Raw genomic sequence first — 22353 nt, 5'->3', positions numbered from 1 at the left:
CCTGCCCATGAATTGGGCCTCCTACTAAATGAACACTCGGAACACATATATTCACATGCTGCTGAACAGTCATGGATGAAGACTGTATTGAGTCAGGCGAGCCAATCTATGAGCTCGCGAGCGAATGCGAGAAGCTATTCGCCGAACAAATCTCGAGGCTAAAAGACGAAGCCAACCTTAATGGAGCAAAGGTTGTTGGGGAATACCAACAACGATTTTCAGCATGGGCGGCCTTCTTAGGCGTGTTCGCCGTTCCCGAAATGTGCCTTGATCGTAGGCTACAGAGGCATGCCGATATACAAGATCTGGCTCTTCGTTTGCTAGATATTATGAAGAGAAATTTGACCTATCGTACGTCAGGCATTTTGTATCTCTATTCGATGAAAGCTGATATAGAATGCAGTTTTCGAACCTGAGAATGCTTCTGATGGAGAGGATATTGAGGTCTCCGATTCAGACGGAGCTTCATCGCCTCAGCCTCAACTCCAAATCAGCATAGAAAGTCTAAGAGGTATCGAGGGGGCCATCGAACGACTCCATCATCTTGGAGGGACCATTCAATCATCATCAGAAGCAAGCCAGGCAACTAAATTGGGAAAATTCGCGGCAAAATTTGACTCTACCTCATTCGAAGGAGTCGCGCGCCTAGCCATCACTTCATTCTATCCGGACGCAAGTCCATCTCTGATCGAGCAACTCGCGCGCGCAATGACGGATATGTATCAAAAGTTTCACTATAGGCGATCTCGTCAAGTGAGGCTCCAACCTCGACCTCAGTTACAGTTATCTACTATAAACGAAGAGTCAGCTCCACAGATAAAGGCTGCCACATGGGAAGCTGATCCACCACCAGTTGCTGCTCCTCCTACTCCAGTAAACGATATATATAAACGGCTGGTTCGCCCAATAGTTATGTCACATTTAGGAGCCAGATCTCACCAGTCCAAGGAATCCAAGCCTACGTCTCTTGACAGCCAAGAGTTCAAAAGGAGATTTTCGCAGAGAAAGGACGGCTCTGTAAAAAGCAAAACAAAATCTGTCGCTGCTAATCTTGTCGCTTATCCGCAACCATCAGAAGCTAGTCTAGTCTGTGATTGGTGCTTTTCACCTCTCTCTGAGGACGAGTTCAAAGGGGACAAATGGAAGTATGAGCATCGCTTTTATGATCCTTAGAATACCGGGTTACTAACACACTCCTTATCTAGGAAGCATTTAAATGAGGACTTTAAGCCTTTCCTCTGTCTCTCAGAGAAGTGTAGTGAGCCCTTAAAACGATTCGCAACTTCCAGAGCCTGGTTTAGCCACATGCTCGAAACTCATGGTCAGAACTGGCACCGAGAAGTACATTTGCCGGCTTGGTGGAGTTGTCCATTATGCAACAACCAGGAGACAACATACCCAAAATCACAAGACCTCTCAGAACACATATCAAGACTGCACTCGGACGTTTTTACAGAGCAACAGATCCAGATCATCGTGCACCAGAGCAGACTTCGAGCTCCCCGTCCACAAGATACTTGTCCCCTTTGTTGCCTTTCTATGAACGATGAGCAAAATACCGATCGAGATAGTCAACCCTCAAAAGAAACACTATTAAAGGTTCCAAATAAAGGCGAGCAGCTCACAGAAAGTTCAAAGCGCATAAAGACAGAGACTGGCTCCGTACAACTTGATCAGCACAGTGACACCGACACTGGGTCATCAGAGCAAGAAACACCAAATCCTCAAATACCAGTCTCCCAAAGCCAAGGCCAATTAAATATTGAAACAATTGCAAGGCATGTGGCTGCGCATCTTCAAGGCATAATGCTCTTCTCTCTTCGCATCATTTCTCTGGATGCTGTCGTAGATAAGTCAACGGACGATAAGGTTTTGGCTGGTAACACCGACAATGATTTGTCCCGCCTTGGTTCAAAGCAACAACTCTCTCTTCCTGAGACTCAAGGGATACTTGAAAGTATCAATGATCTGCTGGTAGAAACTGAAGTCATGGATGTTGACAATTCTTTGGTGGAAGATACCATTCCGGACTGTGAGCTGGACATGAATTGGCAAGATTTCATTCCTAATAGTGAGCCTCCTCCGGAAGCCGACGCATTTTTGCAACAAGTGATAGATTCTGGGGCATTTCAAGCCAAGAATCAGTCTTTAGCTCTTGAAACTATCGCCAACAATGCATCTGATAAACAACCAATAATAGGTAAGCGAAACTACAACTTGAGCTATTACCCAGGCGAAACTGACATCCTTAGCACGACCTCGCACACCACCAGCGACGATCATAATATTTCCTTTCCGCCACGATCCAGATTTTACTGGCCACGACATTCTTCTTCATGATCTCGTCCATGCATGCTCTTCGCCTCCCGCTCGTTTAGCCCTCGTTGGCATAGGTGGCATTGGCAAAACTCAATTAGCTATTGAACTAGCTTATCGTTTGGTCGCATCAGCAAAAATGTCTGTATTCTGGGTCAACGCCGAAAGTCAGTCGAGCATCAACGAAAGTTTCAGAACAATTGCATCCAATCTCAGCTCGTGGAGACCAGAGAGTACGGCAGCTTCGATACAAATTTCGCACCGTTGGCTCTCCGAAGAACGAAATGGTCGATGGATATTATTCCTGGATGGTGCCAACGATCATAGCATTTTCCAGGACGAACTCTACCTACCTAAGAGCCGAAATGGGACAATCGTCGTCACAACCCGCCGCAGAGATGTGGCTTATGGACTAACTGGAAACCAGCAAGACGTGATTGAGATTGGACCTATATCAGTATCTAATGCCGTCTCTCTTCTAGAAACGAAACTGAGACGGACAATGAAAGAACCAGTTCCAAGGATTGACGCAGCAAGTGGTCTCGTGAAATCACTTTCCATGATTCCGCTAGCAATTTGTCGAGTGGCCAAATATGTACAATATGCATCAGCAGAGCCGTTGAATGTACAAAATGTACCAGCAGGGCGGCTCACCGATGATGAGTATCCTGTTTCGATTACTCGATACCTCAATGACGAGGGTAATCCATTGGGTTACCAATTAGTCAAAGCTTCCCACGATGATTTACGCCCAAGGCGTAACCAGATCGACCATACCAAGTTCATCTCAAGAAACATCTTGGCTAAGCCATTCACCAAATCATCAAATCTTGGTGATTCATCGCCTTCGACAGTTGATTTAGACGAGGAAGATGTTCCTGATGATCCTTTTATGTATGAGGGTGATAGAGACGACCGCATCGTTGATCATGGAGGTTGGGAAAGAGTCGATCACCATGGAGATTGGGCAAAAGTTTCTTCTGATGAAGATATGCCGGAGTTATCGGAAGAACAGCGGACGGCAAGGGAAACGGCAGAGGAGAAAGAAGAGAGAAAGGCAGTAAGTCCACGATCAATCTAATTCCATGTCGGACCCATCAGCATTCCCAAATAGCTAACATATTCACGACAGGCGCTACTCAATACTGAGAAGCAACTTATACAATTAAGAGACAGCGAAGAGGCAAAAATTAAATTATTAGAGTTGGAATATCTCAGCCCCGATCGAAGCGGACAGATTCACAAAAGTCTTTTTAAGACTTTCAAGTTATCACTTGATGCTATTCGCTCACAAAGCTCATCTGCGACTGATCTCTTATCGCTCATGAGCTTTTTTGATCGCCGAGGCATTCCAAAATGGTTACTGAGACCCTTTGTAGGAGATCACAGCGTTCAATTGACGGATGTTTCTCCCAGTGGAGACACATTGGATGAGGCAAGCGGCGACTTAGACGTCTTATTAAATCAGGACTTGGAGATATTACTGAATCACTGCCTCATCACAGCGAATGGGACGAAGCAAGTGTTCGAGATGCACGGGCTTATCCAGCTCTCAGTGAAGAAGAATCTGGACGCGTCTCAATTACAAATATTTGAGCAGCAATTTATTAGGAGGCTAGCAATGGCATTTCCGAGAAGCATCTACTCCAGCTGGGCAACCTGCGAAGAGCTCTTTGCCCATGTCCAAGCGGCAGCCAACTATCAACCAGTCCATCGTTTGCTGGAAGATTTTGCAAATCTTCTACACAACGGAGGCCGATTTGCGCGGCTACAAGGCAGATACGAGATTGCGATGCAATTGGCCGAACAAGCATTAATAGCGCGACAAAAGGCAGACAAGGATGATACGAAAACTTTGACACTAATTGCGTTGATACTCATGGACCAAGGACAATATGACAGGGCCGAGGAATTGTTCAACCAAGCAGTTGATGCATCCGGAAAAAGAAGCAGTAGCATTCTCCATCGAACGGAGATGATCCTGGATAATAACCTAGCGTTGGTATACAAAGCCAAGGGCCGGTGGAAGAAGGCAATGGACACCCAAGTCAGGGTAGTACCCTATCGAGAACGAATTTTAGGGCCAGATCATCCAAGAACTTTAACAAGTAAATCAAACCTGGCATCAATTTACAGAGCCCAAGGCCGTTATACGGACGCAGAGACTACACAGAAAGAAGTGGTTGACAGCTACAGAAACAAATTCGGTCCTGATCATCACCTAACTCTGACCAGCTTGAATAACTTGGGGTCGATATACCGGCTCCAGGGAAAATTAGGGGAAGCCGAGACTCTTCAAGCACAAGCCCTCGTCTCCCTCAGGATGAAGCTCGGGGGAGAACATCCCGATACACTCACATGCATGAACAGCTTAGCATCAACATACAGGCTCCAAGGCCGCCTTTACGAGGCCCAATCTCTGCAAGAAGAGGCATTGGAGATGCGAGGGAATATATTGGGGCCAGACCATCCTTATACGCTCGCCAGCATGAACAACCTCGCCTTGATATACTGCGCTCAAGGCAAACATCAAGTCGCTGCCAAGCTACAGTCGGAAGTGGTGGAGATTTGCAAGACGAAGCTCGGGCCAGAGCATCCTCATACTCTGACGAGCTTGAACAATATTGCTCTCATTTGGAAAAGCCAAGGTCGAGATGCGGATGGCAGGTGGAAGATGGACGAGTGTGCCGAAGCTCGGTTGCGAGTTCTTGGCCAAAACCACCCTTATACCATTTCTTCTAGGGAAGCGGCAGAAAGCTGGTGGTCGTCCTCTCGACATGCAAAATTCCCTGACATCTCGTAGAATTGAGTTGTCCGTACGAGCATTGCCTCTTACCAAAATGTGAGATTACAATTGTATGAAGCATTTATGAATCGAATGTAGTATGTGTCAGGCGCCTAGAAGCTAGAATGCTGAAAGGAAGTGCCTAGATTCAAGCTACGACTTCGAGGCTTGAAAGAGAACTATAAAAGAAGAGGTTTTCCTCTTTGTTTGAATGAGTTTAAAGATAAATACGGTCATTATTGGATACCTAGCTGCAAACTCGTAGCTAATCTACTGCTTGTTCCCTTCTTTAACTTCACTACTCTTCTCTGTGTGTTTCAAGTGTCTCACAATATGTAATTTGAAGAAATTTATCGTTGTATTAAAGAGCAATGTTATATGTCCAGAAAGACGCTACCATCAATTCGTAAACTCGCATTGACTAGCTTCTTCTTCAGACTTTCCTCTACGAGTTCCGCTGTGTTGTCCTTGACCTCTGCTCCCAACTGGTCGATTCTCTCGTTCACCTCTTGTTCTAATCGCTCTATTGTCATGTCTGCTCGGTCATCAATGGCTTTGAACAGCTCCTCGGATTCAATTTTTACACCTGTTATGCAATCATCCAGTTGTTCACCGATTTCTTCTAGAATGTATTGATCACGATCAACATCTAGTGCATCCGAGACCTTGTCTTCGAGTTGCTTCAAACGGCCCTCGATACTGTCGAGGCGAGTGTTGATTCGACTCTCCATGCCATCGATATGATTGCAAATGCGGCTCTCTATACCATTGAGATGGCTACGAATAGATTCAAACAGATCATCGTGGACTGCGGGAGACTTGTCATTCGTAACATCAGAATCAATACGTCGGCGCTTATCTGAGAGGAATGAGTTAGCCTTGATGGATCAAGACAAAAAAACCGGAGAATGGGATAAGGTGTGCGTGCTTACTAGAAATTTGTCCACGTTCTGGTTCGTCGTAAGATGGGGGCAGATCAGCCTGGATAGGTGTCTTGCCCACATCTCTGCTTGGATTAGCGACTTCGCCTCCTCTGCCGCCATACAACGACTCCAGATTGGCACATCTTTTGTTCGTCAATGGCCGGTTATGTGCGGAATTCAGTGAAAAGATTCGGGCGACCGACTCCAGCCGCGTCTGTTTGGGTATGGTTATGTTGGAACTGTTGAGATGGACGCTGAAATCAGTCACGTTGGCCAGGGCGAGCACTGCATTCAAAAGGCCTTTGCTTCTCTGCTTGGACTCTAGAACATAGCCTTTGGGAATAATAAAAGACGGTTGATGTGCGATGGAAAAGGACAAAATCTGGCGACTGATTTTGGAGGAGCTCGGTCCTGCGGATCTCCCACTATCCAACGTAATAGCTCGCACTGATTCGGGATGTATGAACAAAAAGATGGTATGTTTCTGGCCTTTGGCTTTACTGCCTTTGTGGTGAATGTTGCAATAGAGCTTGAAAAGAGACGTGTTGGTCAAAGTGTCGAGGTAGATATCGAGATGGATGCCATCAGCATGCTGAGTTTGGTTGGTGTCATCCTTCCACGTAACAGCATTATTCTGATAAGAGATGTTGGGCTCGATGGTCTCTGTATCGCAGTCGCTGGGGTCTGACAAAGTCACATCATCGTCTTTATTCTCGACGCCATCGTGATCCTCATCACGATTGGCCTGAGCTTCATCTATGCCTTGCGGTATGTGATCACGACTTGGACCTAAGACGTTAGTAGACCACCAAAAGCAGCGAACGGGGACGCGATGTAGGCAAAAGTCGCTGGCACACGGCCAGAGGCGAGACGGAATCGGATATAGTGGAAAGTCCCACCACTCCACCGGACGGTATTGATACAGAGAGAGAACTGCTAATAGCAACTGATGGGAGCGAGGAGTCACCGGCATGAAGCGAGTAACAACCTCCCGCAGACTCAAGCCTGAGAGCCATCGTCCATTTCTCACCACCAGCGGCCTACAAGACCCCGCCCATTTCAGCAGATTCACACAAGTGCAAACGTGCTGAGTATGCGACGGAATTTTATTGGTTTTCCCGAGAGAGAACCTGGTCTTGCTTCGCAGGGGGCCGTCTCTGAACAAGCCATCGAGTAGAGCGGCACGGCAATCCACTTAGGCGTGTCGCCCAGTGGAATCACACAGGGACTATTTCACTAACCCGATGGGAGACGAGAAAGGCTGCGTGGGATCGTCGTCGTCGGCGGCGATGCATGGCGTTGCCATGGTCAGTCGTTGGTGATGTGATGCATGATGAAGAAAATGGCTGGAGGAGATGCGACAATAGGCGATGAATGTACGCGTCGGATCGGAAGAACTGAATTCCGTGACTGAAAGTCACGTGCACTAAGGATGCGATCGTTTTGCGGAGCATCATGTCTTGATGAGTCAGCATTATTCTCTTACCACTCATGCCATTCCCTTGTCTTTGCCGCGATACACGTTTGTCACATTCAGAGGCAAATATATCTTTTGTTAGTGGAATCAGCATAAATTTAAGCGGGAGAGATAAATTTTGTGAAATTTAAGTCTTAAAATTTGAGGAGGCAAAATGAGCGTTCGGCATGCTAAAGAACTACACTGAATAAATGCAAGAAACAGCTGAACTGGAAAGCAGTGATACCGCTCATAAGGCATCAGATGTTCAAGAAGAAATCTTGCTGCTCAGAAAGAAAATCGTCAGTCATCAACATGTAATTAGAGAAGTCCTTATACGCCCCATCCGGAAAGTGAAAAATATCACTCATACTCGTGTCCGTCTGGGCAGTTTCCAGTGATGCTCCAAACCTTTCCGACAGAGAGCAGGCATCTCCTTCTGGTATGCCCAATCCAAACAATTCACTGATATCCAAAGTTGAATCAGTCTCCTCTTCCTTCAGCTTATGTAGATGCGCTGGAGTCAGTCTGAATAAGTCGGACCAGAACAAGTTGCTGTTGTCGTAGGGCTGGTCTCCAGAGCCGCTTATACAGCTCAGTGCAACTCGGGATAGCTTCTTCAAAATAAGGTCGTACTGCTTCGCTTGGGGACTGTATGGCATGAAATGCTGCAGTATCTGATTCGCTCTGTAGATGACGAGTTCGCATTCTCGGGCGTCGCCTAGTCGTCCGAAGTAGGCGGCACAAACGGTCAAGGCCGAAACAAAAGTCCATGCCCTGGATGTAAAGTCAGCAAGTTCATGTCAGATACTTTCATAGAGAAATGTGACTTACACAACAAGTGGCATATTGTTAAACAATACTCCATTGACATACAACTCATGTAGCAGCTGGATTGTCTTTAGAGCTGTATCAAACGAAGTCATAGCACCATGCTTGACATTCTTGTCAACCTCTGAAGATTCTTGAGAGTCGTCATTCGACTCAGGGCTTTGAGTCGATTTTGGTGTTTTGTTGTACTTCGCCCTAAGACAAGCGATGAGAAATGGCCTCGTCAAAAGCATCATGCTGAAATAATAGTTGCAGGCAACAGTAGCGTTCCGTATGATGAGCTGTCTCGTCTTAGGACATTTATGCTCTGGAAATGCTGCGGGGCTGATACTGCGAAGTTCAAAAGGGAGCGCTGTTCCCATTTCGCGAAGCTGTCGAGAGAGTCGTTGGAGTCGCTCCAGCGGCGCAGAGTGTTTTGTGTATATCTCGAGGACGGTTTGTTTTAAAATCGAAAAGGCTCGTGCTGATTCGTACATGCCAAGCTGTTGGCATTTATCGGGATGTTTTGGGTCGGGTTGCCGGTTGTCTTCTTCTTCGGCGGAATCCATCGCAGCGGCCAATGGAGCTCTCCCCATCATGGCGCAGAAGAATAAATCGTGATAGCACAAGGTGCGCCATATCCGCTTCCTATTTTGGCTGTATTAATAATGCCGCATCTTTTCAAACGAGGATGTGTCCCCTACCTCAATTGCTTGTTCTCTTCGCACTGGGTAAAAGTAGCTTCAGTTCTATGATACCCGAGTGCTTTTGCCGCGCTGATTGCAATGCCCAGATTCAAGTGCGCTCCATCTCGTCGACAGCTGCCAAGCATGTATAAACTTATCAACATAAATGCCTGTGTTGTTTCCATACTAGGGTACTCTGTCAGTTCTAGAAGTGCAATTCGTCGGCCGTGATAAAAGAATGACTGAGAGCGGTGGTGATCTTGCGCAGAGTTGCTTCGTATTTGAGAAGCGGAAGCAAGTACGAGATACAATATAGCAGCGCTGCTACTTGTGACGGAAATATTCCCATTAATCCAGCAGCTGAGCAGGTTCTCTATATAAGATCGGTCCATAATATCGAGGATACCACACGTCTATAATCAAGTTGACAAGTTAGTATATTCAAAATCGCGTAGTTCCTTAGGTTTGTGGGAAGGGAATAATACCGATGTGAAGAATGCCTGAACCAAAGCTTCCAGGTCGCCAAGATTCGCATTATCATAGGCCAACACACTTTCACCATCCGTCGAGGGAACTTCTTCTACTACTGAGAGCGATGAGAGCTCTTTGGCTGCATCGGCGAGTTCTTGTTCGCCCTGTATGAGTTCTTGTATGTTTTGGAGGAAAGAGAGCGCCGCGCAATCTCCATAGTACACTACAAGAATTTATAAAACAGTTTAGCAAGCGTTATCAAAAACATGAGCGCCTTTTTATCCGTTGTGTGCTTGGGAACCTGGGTGCATTGATGACTACGTACTTGACTGTCCTTTTGTATCGCGCATAGTGCTGGGTAGTTTTGGGATCGCAATATGTATGCCATGTTTTTCATCATCTTCATGAAGTTGCGTGCGCTTAATATGTGGGTCAGAGTGATCGAATGGTGAATCGCCAGCCTCTTTGGCATCTTTTTGTGTTGGTTTGGAGATGTCCGCGTCCGCGTCCGCGTCTTTTGGCCATCGCCGTTGGCGTCCGTATAAGCGTTTGTGTGATGAATAAGAACAGGCGGTGGATCTCTCCCGCTTAATACACTGGCTGCAAGGACAGAGACCATCGCATTTTGTCTTGTTGGTCTGGCAAAGGATGCAGGCTTTCGCAATTCGTTTTCTCTCTTCGGCCACTTTATGGCGAGGCATGATGACGGTAACAGTTAGGTTTGAGGGGATAGAAGAGCAAGGGTTTTGGGTTATGACAATGATAAATAGGACTCAAGAAACGTTGCCCAGTTTATTACTCTAATAAAGCTGCTTATTTAATGCGGGGATCGCCTACGTTGACTAGGTTTGTCAGACTCACACACACATCGCCAACTAAGATGCACTAGCCTCCGAACCGGTTCCTATTCCCCATTAGATAGCTATTGGCTGCGGATCTCCCGGTTTCGATCTCTTATAGGATATGCGGCCGGCCGGCAGGAAAAAGAGAGCCACCAGGGCGCCTCCGCGGACCTCTGGATAGTGATGAGTCCCGGGACCTGGCGAAGTCCAACCGGAGCCTTGCCACCCGGACATTCCCATCAACTCGGCTGATGAATCCAACTGAACGACACAGTTGAGTTCGCCGTATGGGTGGAGGTGGTACTGGCCGCGATATTCTTCTTGGCTGTCCATGTAAACGGTCGTAATGCTAAAGTGACGGTTCAACTCAGACGGAGGACTGATCCTTGTGCGACGATACTTTGGACCATCTATCTCGTCGATTGCCACCCAACCTTCGTCGTTCTCGAGAGCTTGTCGAATTAGGTGGCAGAAGTCATCATAGTATGGGTTTCCAGGACCGTAGTCTCGGTTCAGTGTCGCTTCAAGATCTTTGCCCGGAGTTCTATAGGGAAATGAGCGCTCAAGGTATGATTATAATGTCTTTGTCAAGATCCCTTACTTACAAGTCTTCAACTTCGGCCAAGAATTCTCGAGCCCGGTCGATGAGCTTTTGCTGGTTGGGATGAATGCTGCGGGTTGTCTCCATTTTCACAATATGTAAAACCAGAATAGGTAGGACATAGGACACCGACAATATTGGCACGAAGACGCTGGGTATTGCTTCAATAAGTATTGGAATATTGGTAGGCTTATAAACCTCGGATTCCAATACCTCGGATTCTAGTACCTCGGACTACGACAACTTGTTTACACATGATCATTCCTATTATTCGCCATGAAGCCTCTGTTTTGGGATCTACAGGGTTGTTTTTAGCGCCGGATACGTTCCGGAAAGATGATTTGAATGACATAGCCAGCATTCATGAGCGATGCTTACTCCGGATAGCACGCTAATTCGCTAGTTTGAAGATTATCTAATAGAGCATGCGTGTACACTCTTATGAAGGCAAATGGAGTAGTAGTAATGATTTCAGAGGATGGCAGGTTTTCGAATATTCCAGATCTATCCGAACAGATCATCGTTCCTCAAGATCCAGGCGAAGAGGATGTTAATTTCTTTCGGAAACAACCCCTTGCCATGGCAAAGACCTACGTTACGGATAGATGTATAACACCGATACTGGCATTATCAAGAAAGTTGTGCAATACTTTAAAACTAGATCTTGTAGAAATTTCCTTTCATACTCGTAACATTTTCTTTCTTCTATATCATGTAGTTCCAGATCTAAGTGTGCTAACCTCCATATTCTCATGTCTCATATCCTCGCTCTCTTTTGAGTTGGATGTCTTCTGTTTTTTGCAGCCGAAAATATGCTGCAGGCTGCATTTGATGGTCATCGCTGTTCCAACAGTTACTAGGAGACCCATTGGTCGAAACGTTTTGCAATATTTATGCATCGCTCGTCGACGAATCTCGTGTATAAGTTTGCCGCATACAAGTTGATTGTTGAGAGGATGATGTAGCCCCCAATCCAACAGACTGCGCCTGCAAATTTGTTTTCACTCGCGCCAACCTCGGATTCCGTTCCCCCTGTGGCTATGAACCAAAGCATATTCCTGACAGGGTCGCTGAACAAGTGGTAAATGGATTGATGTACGAGGTACAAGGAGAAAGAGATCCTCCCCAAATACTGTACGAACTTGGAGTTGAGGGGCCGTTGAAGTACTTCTGTGGCGCTGATTGCAGAGACAACCAGCACGGAGCCAACTGTCTTCCACGTCTTGTCAATGGTCCCCCAATTTCCATCCCATCGCGAGGATTCGGCAATTTGTAAGAACTGATATCCCGGCGGGAGAGCACCGTCGTCGCTCAAGCAGAGAAACCAGATGCCGACGACAAACATGACCCACGTTCGGACGGCGGTGAAGTTGACAGATCGCGCCTGAACGGGGATATATGGTTTGAGCCAGAATAGGTATTCTGCCTCGGTGCTGACAGTCTGCAACTCGGACAAGACGTGCAGCTCAGCCAACCAGTACCCCGCCAGAAATCCCACCACGTCCCAATACCCAAAGTAGAACCAGTAAGCCATCGAAGCTACAAGCAGCCAAAGTCGAGGCCTCGGCTGCCAAAATGCCAGACCCAGGAGAGCGAGGTAGACAACGCAAGACCCGCGGAATTCGAGAGCCATAGTCCAAAGCTGGCCATTAAGACCACCGTTGTATTGGATGGCGATGATGTTGATGTTGTCGAGCATGTACCGAACGACAAAGGTAACATGGAACCATGGTGCAGTCCAAGGCTTTCGGCCCCATACAATGTCATCTCCAGGTACCCATGAAAAGAGATTGAGAAAGAAGAGGATCTGCGAAATGACGGTGATGCAGAACACGGGGAGATAAATGCGCAAGCCGCGGCGCGTGGCCGCCGAAGACAGCCGGCGAAGGAAGCCCTCACTGTTATTGGCGGTCCTTAGTCGGATGAGGTTGATCGAGATGGCGTAACCTGAAATGACAAAGAACAAGGGCACCATAGCGTGCGCAGCGAAGATCAGGCGAAAGGGAGGCAGTTGCATGAGTTTACGATTCTCCTCGGGCGGATCCGCCCAGAAGGACCTGAAGCCGGCGTGCAACACGGCGCCCATGAAATAGTGGTCAGTCGCCACAATGGCCGCCGCGATGCCCCGGAGGCCATCGAGCCAAACAGCTCGGCTCATGCTGCGTGACTTTTATCGATCATTGACGGGGCTGAACAGAGATGATGAAGTAGAAGAGAGATAGATGCCTGACTGATGGTCTTTCTGAGAAAATTAAAAAAGGGGCCCCGGGAGTTGCTGTTTCTAGAAAGGATGCTAGCGCGCTTCCTTCGGGCTATTTCTGGAGCCACTGTCAGCCTTGAGGCGTGGAAACGACAGACTTGGTGAAACCGAAACCCTGGCAGATCAAGATCTTTCTTTACCTTTATTGTGCGACGAACTAGTATATCAATATTACCTCGAAAAATGAGACTAGCTATTGACGGTGAGAATATAGTGAGCATAATATCTATCAGGGAGCATTGATGTTAAAGGAGCAACAAAGAACAAGGGAAAGCAACGGCAGATGATCACATAATACAAACTGTTCAAGTCTACCACCAGGCAGTACCTAGGGTAGTTGAAGATTTCTACCTTCCGCTTTCACAAAGGGAAGAAAAATGAATATATATAACAGAATTAGATAAATTTTCAAGTAATACACTACCTTTTATGACAGAATTGACTACCTGTCTAGTACAGTCAACTCTACTTGGATCTGTCGCATCTCTCCCAGAGAGAACCGTAAGTACATGTAAATTCAGCCGCCTAACACCGGCCAGACTACAACAAATGTGTCGTTGTTATTTTGCACATGGTAGTGATATAAATACTGTTAACTGCTCCGTACATGATTATATCATTCCCTAAATAATTTGGCAAGGACTGTTGCCGCCCGGCAGGAAACGAGTCAATCTGAATCTGTTAGGCTGATTCAACAATTAACACGAGGGTGCCCACTAATTACATAGCCAAGGCATACAATCCAGGCAGAAGCCCAACCAGAAGAATATTAGACTCAAGCCAATCTCACCGAGATAAGGTCGATGATTCGATCGCAAAAAGGCTTCAATGGTGACAACACTTCCAGTCTATTATTATTCTTATCTTTTCTTACTAGCAGGGCGCTTCGCTACTCAATGGCGAACTGTGAAGTCTGCAATGATCTCAAACAAAAGAGACCGGGAGCGAGGCTAGCCATCGAATTTACACCCAGCAAATTAGATCAATCAGCACTTGTCAAAAAATGCCAATTCTGTTCTATTTTGCGACAGGGAATTCTTCTTATGCAAGATGAAACTTGGTCATTTGCGAGGGATGTCTCTACTGTCAATGGCTATGCCTTCTCCGGCGATACACTCTTCTTAGAAATCTCCTTCGTTAAGGAAAAGCGAAAGCCAAGAGTCGTGATAGAGTTTTTCACTGACAAAGCTCGTAAGGACTATTCTATTCATGCAATATTGCCTTATGCTCACCAATATCTCAGACCCGGATCCGACGCTACGGAAAGTATTCTGGTCAAGATCGACCCGCAATGGCTACCCCATATCTAAACAAGCAATAGAGTGGGTGAAAGCAAAAATGGAAGAGTGTGACAATGATCATCTATGTCATCCTCCAAAGCTCTCTCCTTTGCCAGACAGGGTTCTCTCACTTGAAGCTTCTACTGAAGGCAACATCACGGTCAGGCTCACCGAACCAGACAAAGCTCTAGACAAATACGCTACTTTGAGTCACCGTTGGAGCTTGGATCACAATTTTATCACCACCATCGAGAATATTGGCAACAGAAAAGAGGGAATACTGTGGGAAGAGCTTCCCAAAACGTTCCAGGACGCCGCTCGGTTCTGCTTGGAGCTCAACATTTCCTACCTCTGGATTGACGCGCTTTGTATTATTCAAGACGACCCAATGGATTGGGAGCTTCAATCCGCAAAAATGGCCGACATTTACCATCAATCATGTCTCACACTGGCTGCAACTTGGTCTAATTCCAACTCGACTGGATGCTTCCCAGCCCAGGCAGATGAATACGCTGAGCACTCATTGGAAGTCACAAATTCGGCTCAAGACAACTTCAGTCTCAAAGTTCGTCGTAAGCTTCCCCATTGGGCCACCAATCCAACCGCGATGCCAACACGGGACAATCCGCTGCTCTCCAGAGCCTGGGTATTCCAGGAGCGAGTACTGTCGCCCAGAGTCCTTCATTTCTGCCTACGGGAGATGATTTGGGAGTGTTGTGAACACACAATTTGCGAATGCGGAGGGTTGTCGAATAGTCTCAATCTGAAATCATTATTCGCGATTGCGTCACAGCTGAAAATTAGCAATGACCAACCCGAAAGCGAAAGTGAGAGCTCAAGCAGAGAGGACGCTGTACAATCTGTGATATCACAAGTGAATGAGCGGCAGTCAATTGGAAGACTCGATCCAGATTTTGATGAGGTCAATGATCAACTTGATACTCGAGAGCAGAAACTCAGAGCATCAAGGGAGGATGCTTTGAGGACTTATAACTTACAAATGAAAGAAATACTTCTGCCCGTCAAACAGTGGCATGGTCTCGTCGAGCACTACTCCAAGCTAAAATTGACGAAACAGACGGATCGCCTTCCAGCGCTATCAGGTCTTGCACATCGCATGGCTCCTTTCCTTGGCGATTATCACGCGGGGCTATGGAAGTCATCCCTATTTCTCGATCTTGCTTGGGCTGCCGATAAACCTTCAAGTCATCTAAATCGCTCTCGGGAATATATTGGCCCTTCCTGGTCATGGGTGTCTGTAAATGCAGGCGTTCGCTATTTGAACGCAGAAGACATTTGGCTCTCACCCGAACAGACCCACGTTCGTAATACAGACCATACCTGGCAAAAATCATCTTACCGACAGCCAATAATCCGTTCGGTTCAAGTCAAAGCCAAAGGGAAGAACTATTATGGCGAGGTTTCATCCGCCACCTTGGTTGTTTCAGGTCTTTTACGCTCAGCCACCTTGGTTGTCAACCCAGCCTTCCTATCGCCAAGGGATATGACCACCTTTGAACTTGAGATAGGGCTTTCTGAAGCGTCTTCGTGCAAAGTACCGTCCGTAAGATTACCTTTTTCGGCGGATTATCTTTTCAATGATCCAGTTAGGGGCGAGATAAGGGCATTCTATCTCTTTGCACTCTTCCCAAGGGTATGTCTTGTTTTGTCGGACACGCGCCTGCGGAGGGGAGAATTGAAGGTTTACCAACGAGTTGGTATTGTGCAGTTGACTGAGCACCTTGAATCAAGGTATGGAATTGACTGGTTACATGGCGCACAACACCGCGAGATAATGATAATTTAGCTTGAGAAATAAATGAATGGAAGACCTGGCTACGAACACTTGGATTAGAAGTTCAGTGAAGCCTAGACCTTATTACATACTGGTTAAGGGCTATCGATGCCAATAAGACAGAACTGGAGTATATCCGCCACATAGATCGAGTAGAATTCTAATCCAAACTTCAAGACAACTATTATTGCAACCATAAGATGTTTAATCATACTATCCACATATTGAACTAATTAATCGTTGTTTGTGTGTATCGACAATAACACTAGACTGGTTACTTGCTCCGAATTCGTCGTGCTGTTCTTCCACTTTCCAGTCATACCCATTAACAATAGCAAGAATCCTTATTCGAATAGTAGTATTTTCAAGCATATAGACCAATGCTTTTATTAATCTTTTTTGATGCTTTGCTTTTGCGCTTGATTTGCATTGATCCACGCGATCTAGGATAATCCATACAGTTTTATTCTGGTTAATCATCTTCATAATCCTCACAGCTGCCTTTCGGAGAAGTGTATCAGTTACGTCGCTGTAATCATGCAAAGTATGTTTCGATCCTCCGGTTTCGGTCGCTTTCTGGTACTTCTGGATTTCTGCGTGTAACTCTGCATACTGAGTATCATCCTGTAAAGCTTCATTCGTTTGTCTTAGTAGCTGAAATAAAATGCACCAGAGGACCTGAGAGAATGAATCATGATCGCGTTGCCCAAGAATGTAGAAAGCGTATACGTTATTATCCTGCGATCCTCTCAGATTTTGGATTGTATCCAATGCAAAGGGAGAGAGCCAGCACATCCCGGAGTAAATGTCGTGGTTATATCCTGCCAAAATCAGTGTGCATGAATGTTCAGAATATTGCCATTGGCGTATTTTCGGGTTATTTTTGAAGGTTTCAAGCCGAGACCCTTTCATAACCTCTAATAAAGAACATTGCTGATCAAAATATGCATCGGCATTACGGTGGTACCTCTGCAGCAGTTCCCATTCATACTCCTGAGAGTATATTTCGAGATGTAGTAGCTTCTGGATCGCCAGCAGACGATCGTTATCACGGCCTATCTGCAGTTCTGAAATGTTTATGAGTACAATACCAAGCATATCATATGGGCGCTATTGTGTAAGCTTACTTTCTATTTGTTCTTGAAGGCCTTTGGATATCCATGAGTTGATAATTGCAAGAAGTTTCACCATGTAGAGGGAACTTACGTTTAATTTCTTCCGTCTGGTCTATGGCCGACGTCAGCATGTGCCCTCTGGAATGGAGGAAGGGACTAACCAAGATTAATCTGTTTGATTCTATCGACATTTTTGCTTAATAGCTCTTCGCTGGTATATCTCACGTCCACGAGAGACCTTTGGACCTCAGATGCTCGATCTTCCAAAGAATGTGAAAAGCTCCAGGTAAATCTAAGCCATCGCCCTGAACAAATAAGCGGATGCCAATAGTACAGGATGATAAAGATACTAACTCATGCTTCCACTAGAGTAAAACCTTGTAGCTTCTATGCAAAAACTCATGAAGCTTTTATAAGCCTGGACAATTTTGGACTGTAGTTGCTGATCAAGCTCATGATCGTCGTCATAAATATGCCGAAATACTTCCAGTCCAGCGGTTCTGTCTCTGATTTGAAGTAGTGTATCATATATGCTAGCCTCTAACTTGGCTCGGTTTCTGATAACCTGAGAAGTTTGATTAGTTTAATTTGACATGAACAATGGCAAAGATTCATACGGTAAACAGAAAAGAGATTATTCCAATGGCCATTCCACCATACGGCGCGCCAAAGTCTTGTACGAGCTGCACGATAGGGTTCATGTGCTGTAAGACATCGTAGGCAGATTCTGCAAATTGCTGAGCTCTTCGAGCTGCAAGCCCAACTCCATGCTCATGGCTCGCTTCGAATTTGCCTCTTGAATCGATGGCCAGATTCCACTGTTTTATAAACGCGGGAACGCTGTCAATCTGTAAAGAGTATTTCTCTTCTTCCGAGAATTGACTGTGTTTGTTGATAAAGGCGTAAAGCTGTTTCTGTTCTTCATCTGTCTTTTGTATCACAGCCCTGAAACGCAAGTTAATTATAAGTGTGCACAAAGAAGCCTTTGTGTATTGTGGCGTACATATCCCTGTTGCTAAATCCCCTTTTTGCTTTCGATGGGATGTTTTCTTGATCCATTTCCAAAGACGGCCTAGCAGAATTGGGTAGAGCAATCAGGTATGGCAATGTAGCAGAAGCTTGGATACGAAATGGAGATGCTATTTCAAATCTGCCAAATAGAAAACAATTCCTAAATCAGAGGCTCGAATCTGGGACCTCATGTACTTGTCTGTGGCCTTGAAGAACATGCGTGGCTTAGTATATGTAAGCAAAACCACTGATTTATATTACCAGTTACCTTTGTCTTTCAGCCGCGCGCTATGGCAGCGTCATCATAGGCAACTTAGTAGTGGAGAAACTGCCGAGAACGTACCTTGTATAAGCTGCTTTTTTTTACTCTTGGGAAGAAGGGGAATTAAATCGCGCGCAAAAGCCGCATCCTGGCATATCTCTGTTCTCCAGGTCAGTGAAGGATTCACATATCCCACATATTCCTCCAGTTGATATAAATTGAGGGGTCAAGTAATACACCCAACACGCATACAAGCTGCACCGGCGATAGCCTATTTTGGCTGTCTTCGCGTACCATTACATCCATCTGCAGCATAAGCGCCAAGGCCCCGCCAAATCATCACCGAAACTTTGTTCCATTGGTCTACTATTAATACATTTAATATAATTCAGCGGCAAATGTAACACAAGCAAATCCCAACCCAATTCAATTGAATAGGTAGTTTGTTACGCGAAGATGCTTAGCCAGTTGATATCTCTGTCAATAGGTATATATCTATATATATGTAATCTTAGTTCTTACGGTGTAACACAAACAAAGATCCTCCAGCCTGTCCAGCCGCATTTTCTTTTGTACTAATCGAGACAATACTCAACGATCCAGTAGAGATAATTGCATTTATATCTCTATCATGGCTTTCTCTGTGGATGCGGACCCGGCGTCCGTAAGTGATCCTCTTATCAGTACTAGCTGCATAGTATCCAAATCGTCCTCGTTACTAAATCAGATAAAAAAAATTATTAAGGATATGGGATCAAAATTGATGGCCCTCGAGAAACGACTAGAAGAAATGGAGAAGAGATACCAGTCCCTTCTCAATACAACTAAGCAAAATGCAAAAGAGTCTGAAGCAAAAGATCGTGACTCGACGGAGGCATGAACACACACACACCCACCTCCAAACACACCCACAATAGTGCTAATAAGACTTCAAATAACTGTAGGAACAAATTGACACTGTTAATTCCGAGAGAAAGCCCAAGATTCACAGTGTAAGTTGGTGATCAAACTCATCTACCACAATGCTCTAATATGTCCCCTAGGAAGAGGCCAGTCCAAACACTAGGGTCAAAATTATCAAAGCAACGAAAGACCCGGAGACAGGCGAACGTGTTGAACACCCAGATGATTCTCAAAACACAAAGCTAGATGATAGGGACAATTTCGCCTTCATCCTGAAGAAAACAGTGCATAACAAGTTCTCTAGTCAAGAAGACACCTCTGAGATTGATATAGTCAACCTGAAACTATGGGAGCTCTTAAAGGAACATCTTGGTAGTCATCCCTTTCACTACTTCCGCGGATCGCCTGTCACACTCTTTTCTCCTTATGAAGCTATCGTTTATGAGTGGGATATACTGGTAAACGCCGCAGCACAACCTCCAAAGGATGACGAAGATAAGCAAGCGCGAGGAGATTTGAGAATTCTCTTGGATGTTATCTCTGGTGGTTCTTGCGGTGATGCTAAACTGGATAAATATTTCAAAGTACGAGATTTGTCTTTGAAGGAATCGACTGTTCAGTTTGACGACTTATGGACGATATTCCCTCCTGGAATGTTGGTTTATGGCAAACCTTTCCAGGGCCAAGATCAAGTGTTTGTTGTTCGAGACATTAAAACTAACTGGCCAGAGCGCGATGACCGTCCACAACAATACTTGCCTTGGAGGCTAGACTGTTGGACGTACGATTGGACTGGCCTCAAATTTCAGAGAACTGCCTTCACACTCTTATTTGAACCATTTGAGGGCCACAAGCCTATCAAAGCTCTACCATACTATCCCTTCAAACTCAAGGTTGATGAAGATAAGTCAATCGAGAATGTGTTAATTGAGCGCGGCAAGAGATTTCGATCTCTATGCACCGCAAAAGAAGGATCGCAGCTTTTTGAGTATAGCGGCCAAACTATCTTTGGAAAGAAAGGATTCTCCGGATTGGGCGATGATGTGAGTTGCCTTCGTGATTATATTATAAGTGCTATATTTAACTTAATTACTAGGATGACGGTGATACCCGATCGAGAGCTATGGGGTTGGAGTTTGGCCACCTTCCGAGAAGTCGTCGCGGCCCCATGGAGTCGACTGGCGTGAAATCTTCCTTTGTAAGTTATGGCATCCCAAGAGGCCTGGTAATTCTAACGGTCATTGTAGGTGAACAGCAGAGTTATGGTCGATCATCTATCGTACTTCCAATATGGTCCTCCAATTGGTCGTAATGGAGACCTAGAGCCAAGTTCTGGCAGCGCGGACTGTGTGTGCGCTGATTGCCAACAGAATGAGGGCTTAGCCATCAAGTACAGGACTCGGTTCGACAAAACGGAAGTTCAGGGAAACGAAATTTGGGAAGATGAACAATACATGATCTGCCCTCCTCGTGTTCTTGGCTATGTCCTTGAGGAGAAACTATGGGCACAGCTTCAAACGACCCTTGTCAAGGATATTCCATTCGATAGTAAACAGGATGCTTGGCACAACCGACTACATCTCGACGACGATGGAGAGAAAAAAGAATTGCTCTTCAATCTTGTACGCAGCCATATTTCAGAAACAAATCAAGCGAAGAGAACTAGAGACGCTCTCGAAGTTGACGACATTATTCCAGGAAAGGGGAAGGGCCTGGTTATCCTTTTATACGGTATTAATCACGTATGAATCACTACAATAATTGGAATTTTATGCTGACTACCTGACAATGTGCGAAGGCCCGCCCGGAGTTGGGAAAACGTCAACAGCAGAAACTATCGCTCTTTCCACTCGCAAACCTCTCTTTTCTATTAGTGTGGCCGACGTCGGGACTAAAGCGTGGCGTGTAGAGTCTAATCTATCCAGAATATTCTCCTTAGCAACCACATGGCAAGCAATCCTGTTAATGTGAGTGATGACAACCCAGCTATCCTCCATCCTAACTTCCCTCTTAACACTAACAATAATGGCTATCTAGTGACGAAGCCGATGTCTTTCTGGAAAGTCGAGGAAGAGGTGGCATATCCACGGACAGAAATGCCCTTGTTTCAGGTAAATGAGGCTCTCTAGAATCAGTGTATTTTCTTACTGATATCATCCAGTGTTTCTTCGAGTCCTTGAGTATTACCAAGGAATCATGTTCCTGACAACAAACCAAATCGCCCAGTTTGATGTTGCCATTCCATCTCGAATCCACGTTTCTATCCAATACAACAGTCTCAAGCCGAAGCAGATGAAGAATATCTTTAGTGGTTTTCTTGACCCCCTTGATGACAAAGGGCTGGTTGATAACTATAAAGAGATCAAGGAATGGCTGAACGACGACGTGTATGATATCGGATTTGATGGCCGACAGATCCGTAATATTGTCACTGCTTCCCTGGGATTAGCGCGCGCGGAGCAGAAATATAACGGCGGCAATGGCAAGCTCAAGAAGAGTCATTTGAAGGCTATTGCTAACAACTCCCGCTCATTCAAAACGGATTTTACAGTACAATATGACCGGTATATCAATAGCCAGGAAAGGTTAATCCGCTAGTTGAAAGTTGAGCATTTGATTCAGATGCAAGGGTTCAAAAAAACATATGTGGTTAATTCAAAGCCAAAGTATTCTTTCACAAAAAAACGGAAACGGGAATGGGCGATTTGAGTCAGGCTTCGGTTGGTGTGTAAGTTAAGCGCAGGAATCCGCTTCATAGACAAGCCAACTTCGGCGGATCACTATTGGTAGATACCCAGTAGCTACATGTAGTGAGTGACCATCAGCAAACACTAGCT

General features: G+C 45.6%; 8 protein-coding genes across 8 annotated transcripts; 3 read left to right on the top strand and 5 right to left on the bottom strand.

The window, feature by feature from the left end:
* Window positions 1-71: 71 nt before the first annotated feature.
* T069G_11201 (tetratricopeptide repeat domain-containing protein) lies at window positions 72-5119 on the top strand (the record flags this gene model as incomplete). Its single annotated transcript, XM_056178406.1, has 6 exons — window positions 72-351; window positions 404-1145; window positions 1206-2200; window positions 2253-3376; window positions 3449-3721; window positions 3785-5119. 6 exons carry the CDS (start codon window positions 72-74, stop codon window positions 5117-5119), a joined length of 4749 nt encoding a protein of 1582 aa, XP_056023280.1.
* Window positions 5120-5475: 356 nt separating this feature from the next.
* On the bottom strand, window positions 5476-7330 carry T069G_11200 (uncharacterized protein; the record flags this gene model as incomplete). Its single annotated transcript, XM_056178405.1, has 3 exons — window positions 5476-5960; window positions 6034-7064; window positions 7266-7330. 3 exons carry the CDS (start codon window positions 7328-7330, stop codon window positions 5476-5478), a joined length of 1581 nt encoding a protein of 526 aa, XP_056023279.1.
* A 410-nt stretch (window positions 7331-7740) lies between these two features.
* T069G_11199 (fungal specific transcription factor domain-containing protein) lies at window positions 7741-9797 on the bottom strand (the record flags this gene model as incomplete). The annotated part of the gene is made up of 5 exons (XM_056178404.1): window positions 7741-8257; window positions 8315-8947; window positions 8995-9389; window positions 9462-9670; window positions 9773-9797. 5 exons carry the CDS (start codon window positions 9795-9797, stop codon window positions 7741-7743), a joined length of 1779 nt encoding a protein of 592 aa, XP_056023278.1.
* Window positions 9798-10361: 564 nt separating this feature from the next.
* Window positions 10362-10977, bottom strand: T069G_11198 (uncharacterized protein; the record flags this gene model as incomplete). Its single annotated transcript, XM_056178403.1, has 2 exons — window positions 10362-10833; window positions 10895-10977. The coding sequence occupies 2 exons, from the start codon at window positions 10975-10977 to the stop codon at window positions 10362-10364; spliced, it is 555 nt and encodes a 184-aa protein (XP_056023277.1).
* A 769-nt stretch (window positions 10978-11746) lies between these two features.
* Window positions 11747-13048, bottom strand: T069G_11197 (acyltransferase family domain-containing protein; the record flags this gene model as incomplete). Its single annotated transcript, XM_056178402.1, has 2 exons — window positions 11747-12532; window positions 12599-13048. 2 exons carry the CDS (start codon window positions 13046-13048, stop codon window positions 11747-11749), a joined length of 1236 nt encoding a protein of 411 aa, XP_056023276.1.
* Window positions 13049-14193: 1145 nt separating this feature from the next.
* Window positions 14194-15998, top strand: T069G_11196 (heterokaryon incompatibility protein (HET) domain-containing protein; the record flags this gene model as incomplete). The annotated part of the gene is made up of 9 exons (XM_056178401.1): window positions 14194-14341; window positions 14394-14476; window positions 14531-15002; window positions 15072-15174; window positions 15253-15283; window positions 15461-15688; window positions 15746-15755; window positions 15819-15901; window positions 15960-15998. The coding sequence occupies 9 exons, from the start codon at window positions 14194-14196 to the stop codon at window positions 15996-15998; spliced, it is 1197 nt and encodes a 398-aa protein (XP_056023275.1).
* A 1119-nt stretch (window positions 15999-17117) lies between these two features.
* T069G_11195 (uncharacterized protein) lies at window positions 17118-18399 on the bottom strand (the record flags this gene model as incomplete). Its single annotated transcript, XM_056178400.1, has 6 exons — window positions 17118-17130; window positions 17193-17292; window positions 17502-17645; window positions 17695-17905; window positions 17958-18285; window positions 18344-18399. 6 exons carry the CDS (start codon window positions 18397-18399, stop codon window positions 17118-17120), a joined length of 852 nt encoding a protein of 283 aa, XP_056023274.1.
* Window positions 18400-19244: 845 nt separating this feature from the next.
* T069G_11194 (uncharacterized protein) lies at window positions 19245-22253 on the top strand (the record flags this gene model as incomplete). Its single annotated transcript, XM_056178399.1, has 12 exons — window positions 19245-19277; window positions 19558-19605; window positions 19657-20210; window positions 20283-20559; window positions 20613-20714; window positions 20764-20863; window positions 20960-21247; window positions 21315-21389; window positions 21456-21483; window positions 21554-21627; window positions 21678-22080; window positions 22178-22253. The coding sequence occupies 12 exons, from the start codon at window positions 19245-19247 to the stop codon at window positions 22251-22253; spliced, it is 2058 nt and encodes a 685-aa protein (XP_056023273.1).
* Window positions 22254-22353: the final 100 nt, after the last annotated feature.

Source organism: Trichoderma breve (genome assembly GCF_028502605.1).
Source record: "Trichoderma breve strain T069 chromosome 7 map unlocalized scaffold00008, whole genome shotgun sequence".
NCBI lineage: Eukaryota > Fungi > Ascomycota > Sordariomycetes > Hypocreales > Hypocreaceae > Trichoderma > Trichoderma breve.
Note: the sequence above shows the minus strand (reverse complement) of the source record. Positions and strands in the feature narration are given on the sequence as shown.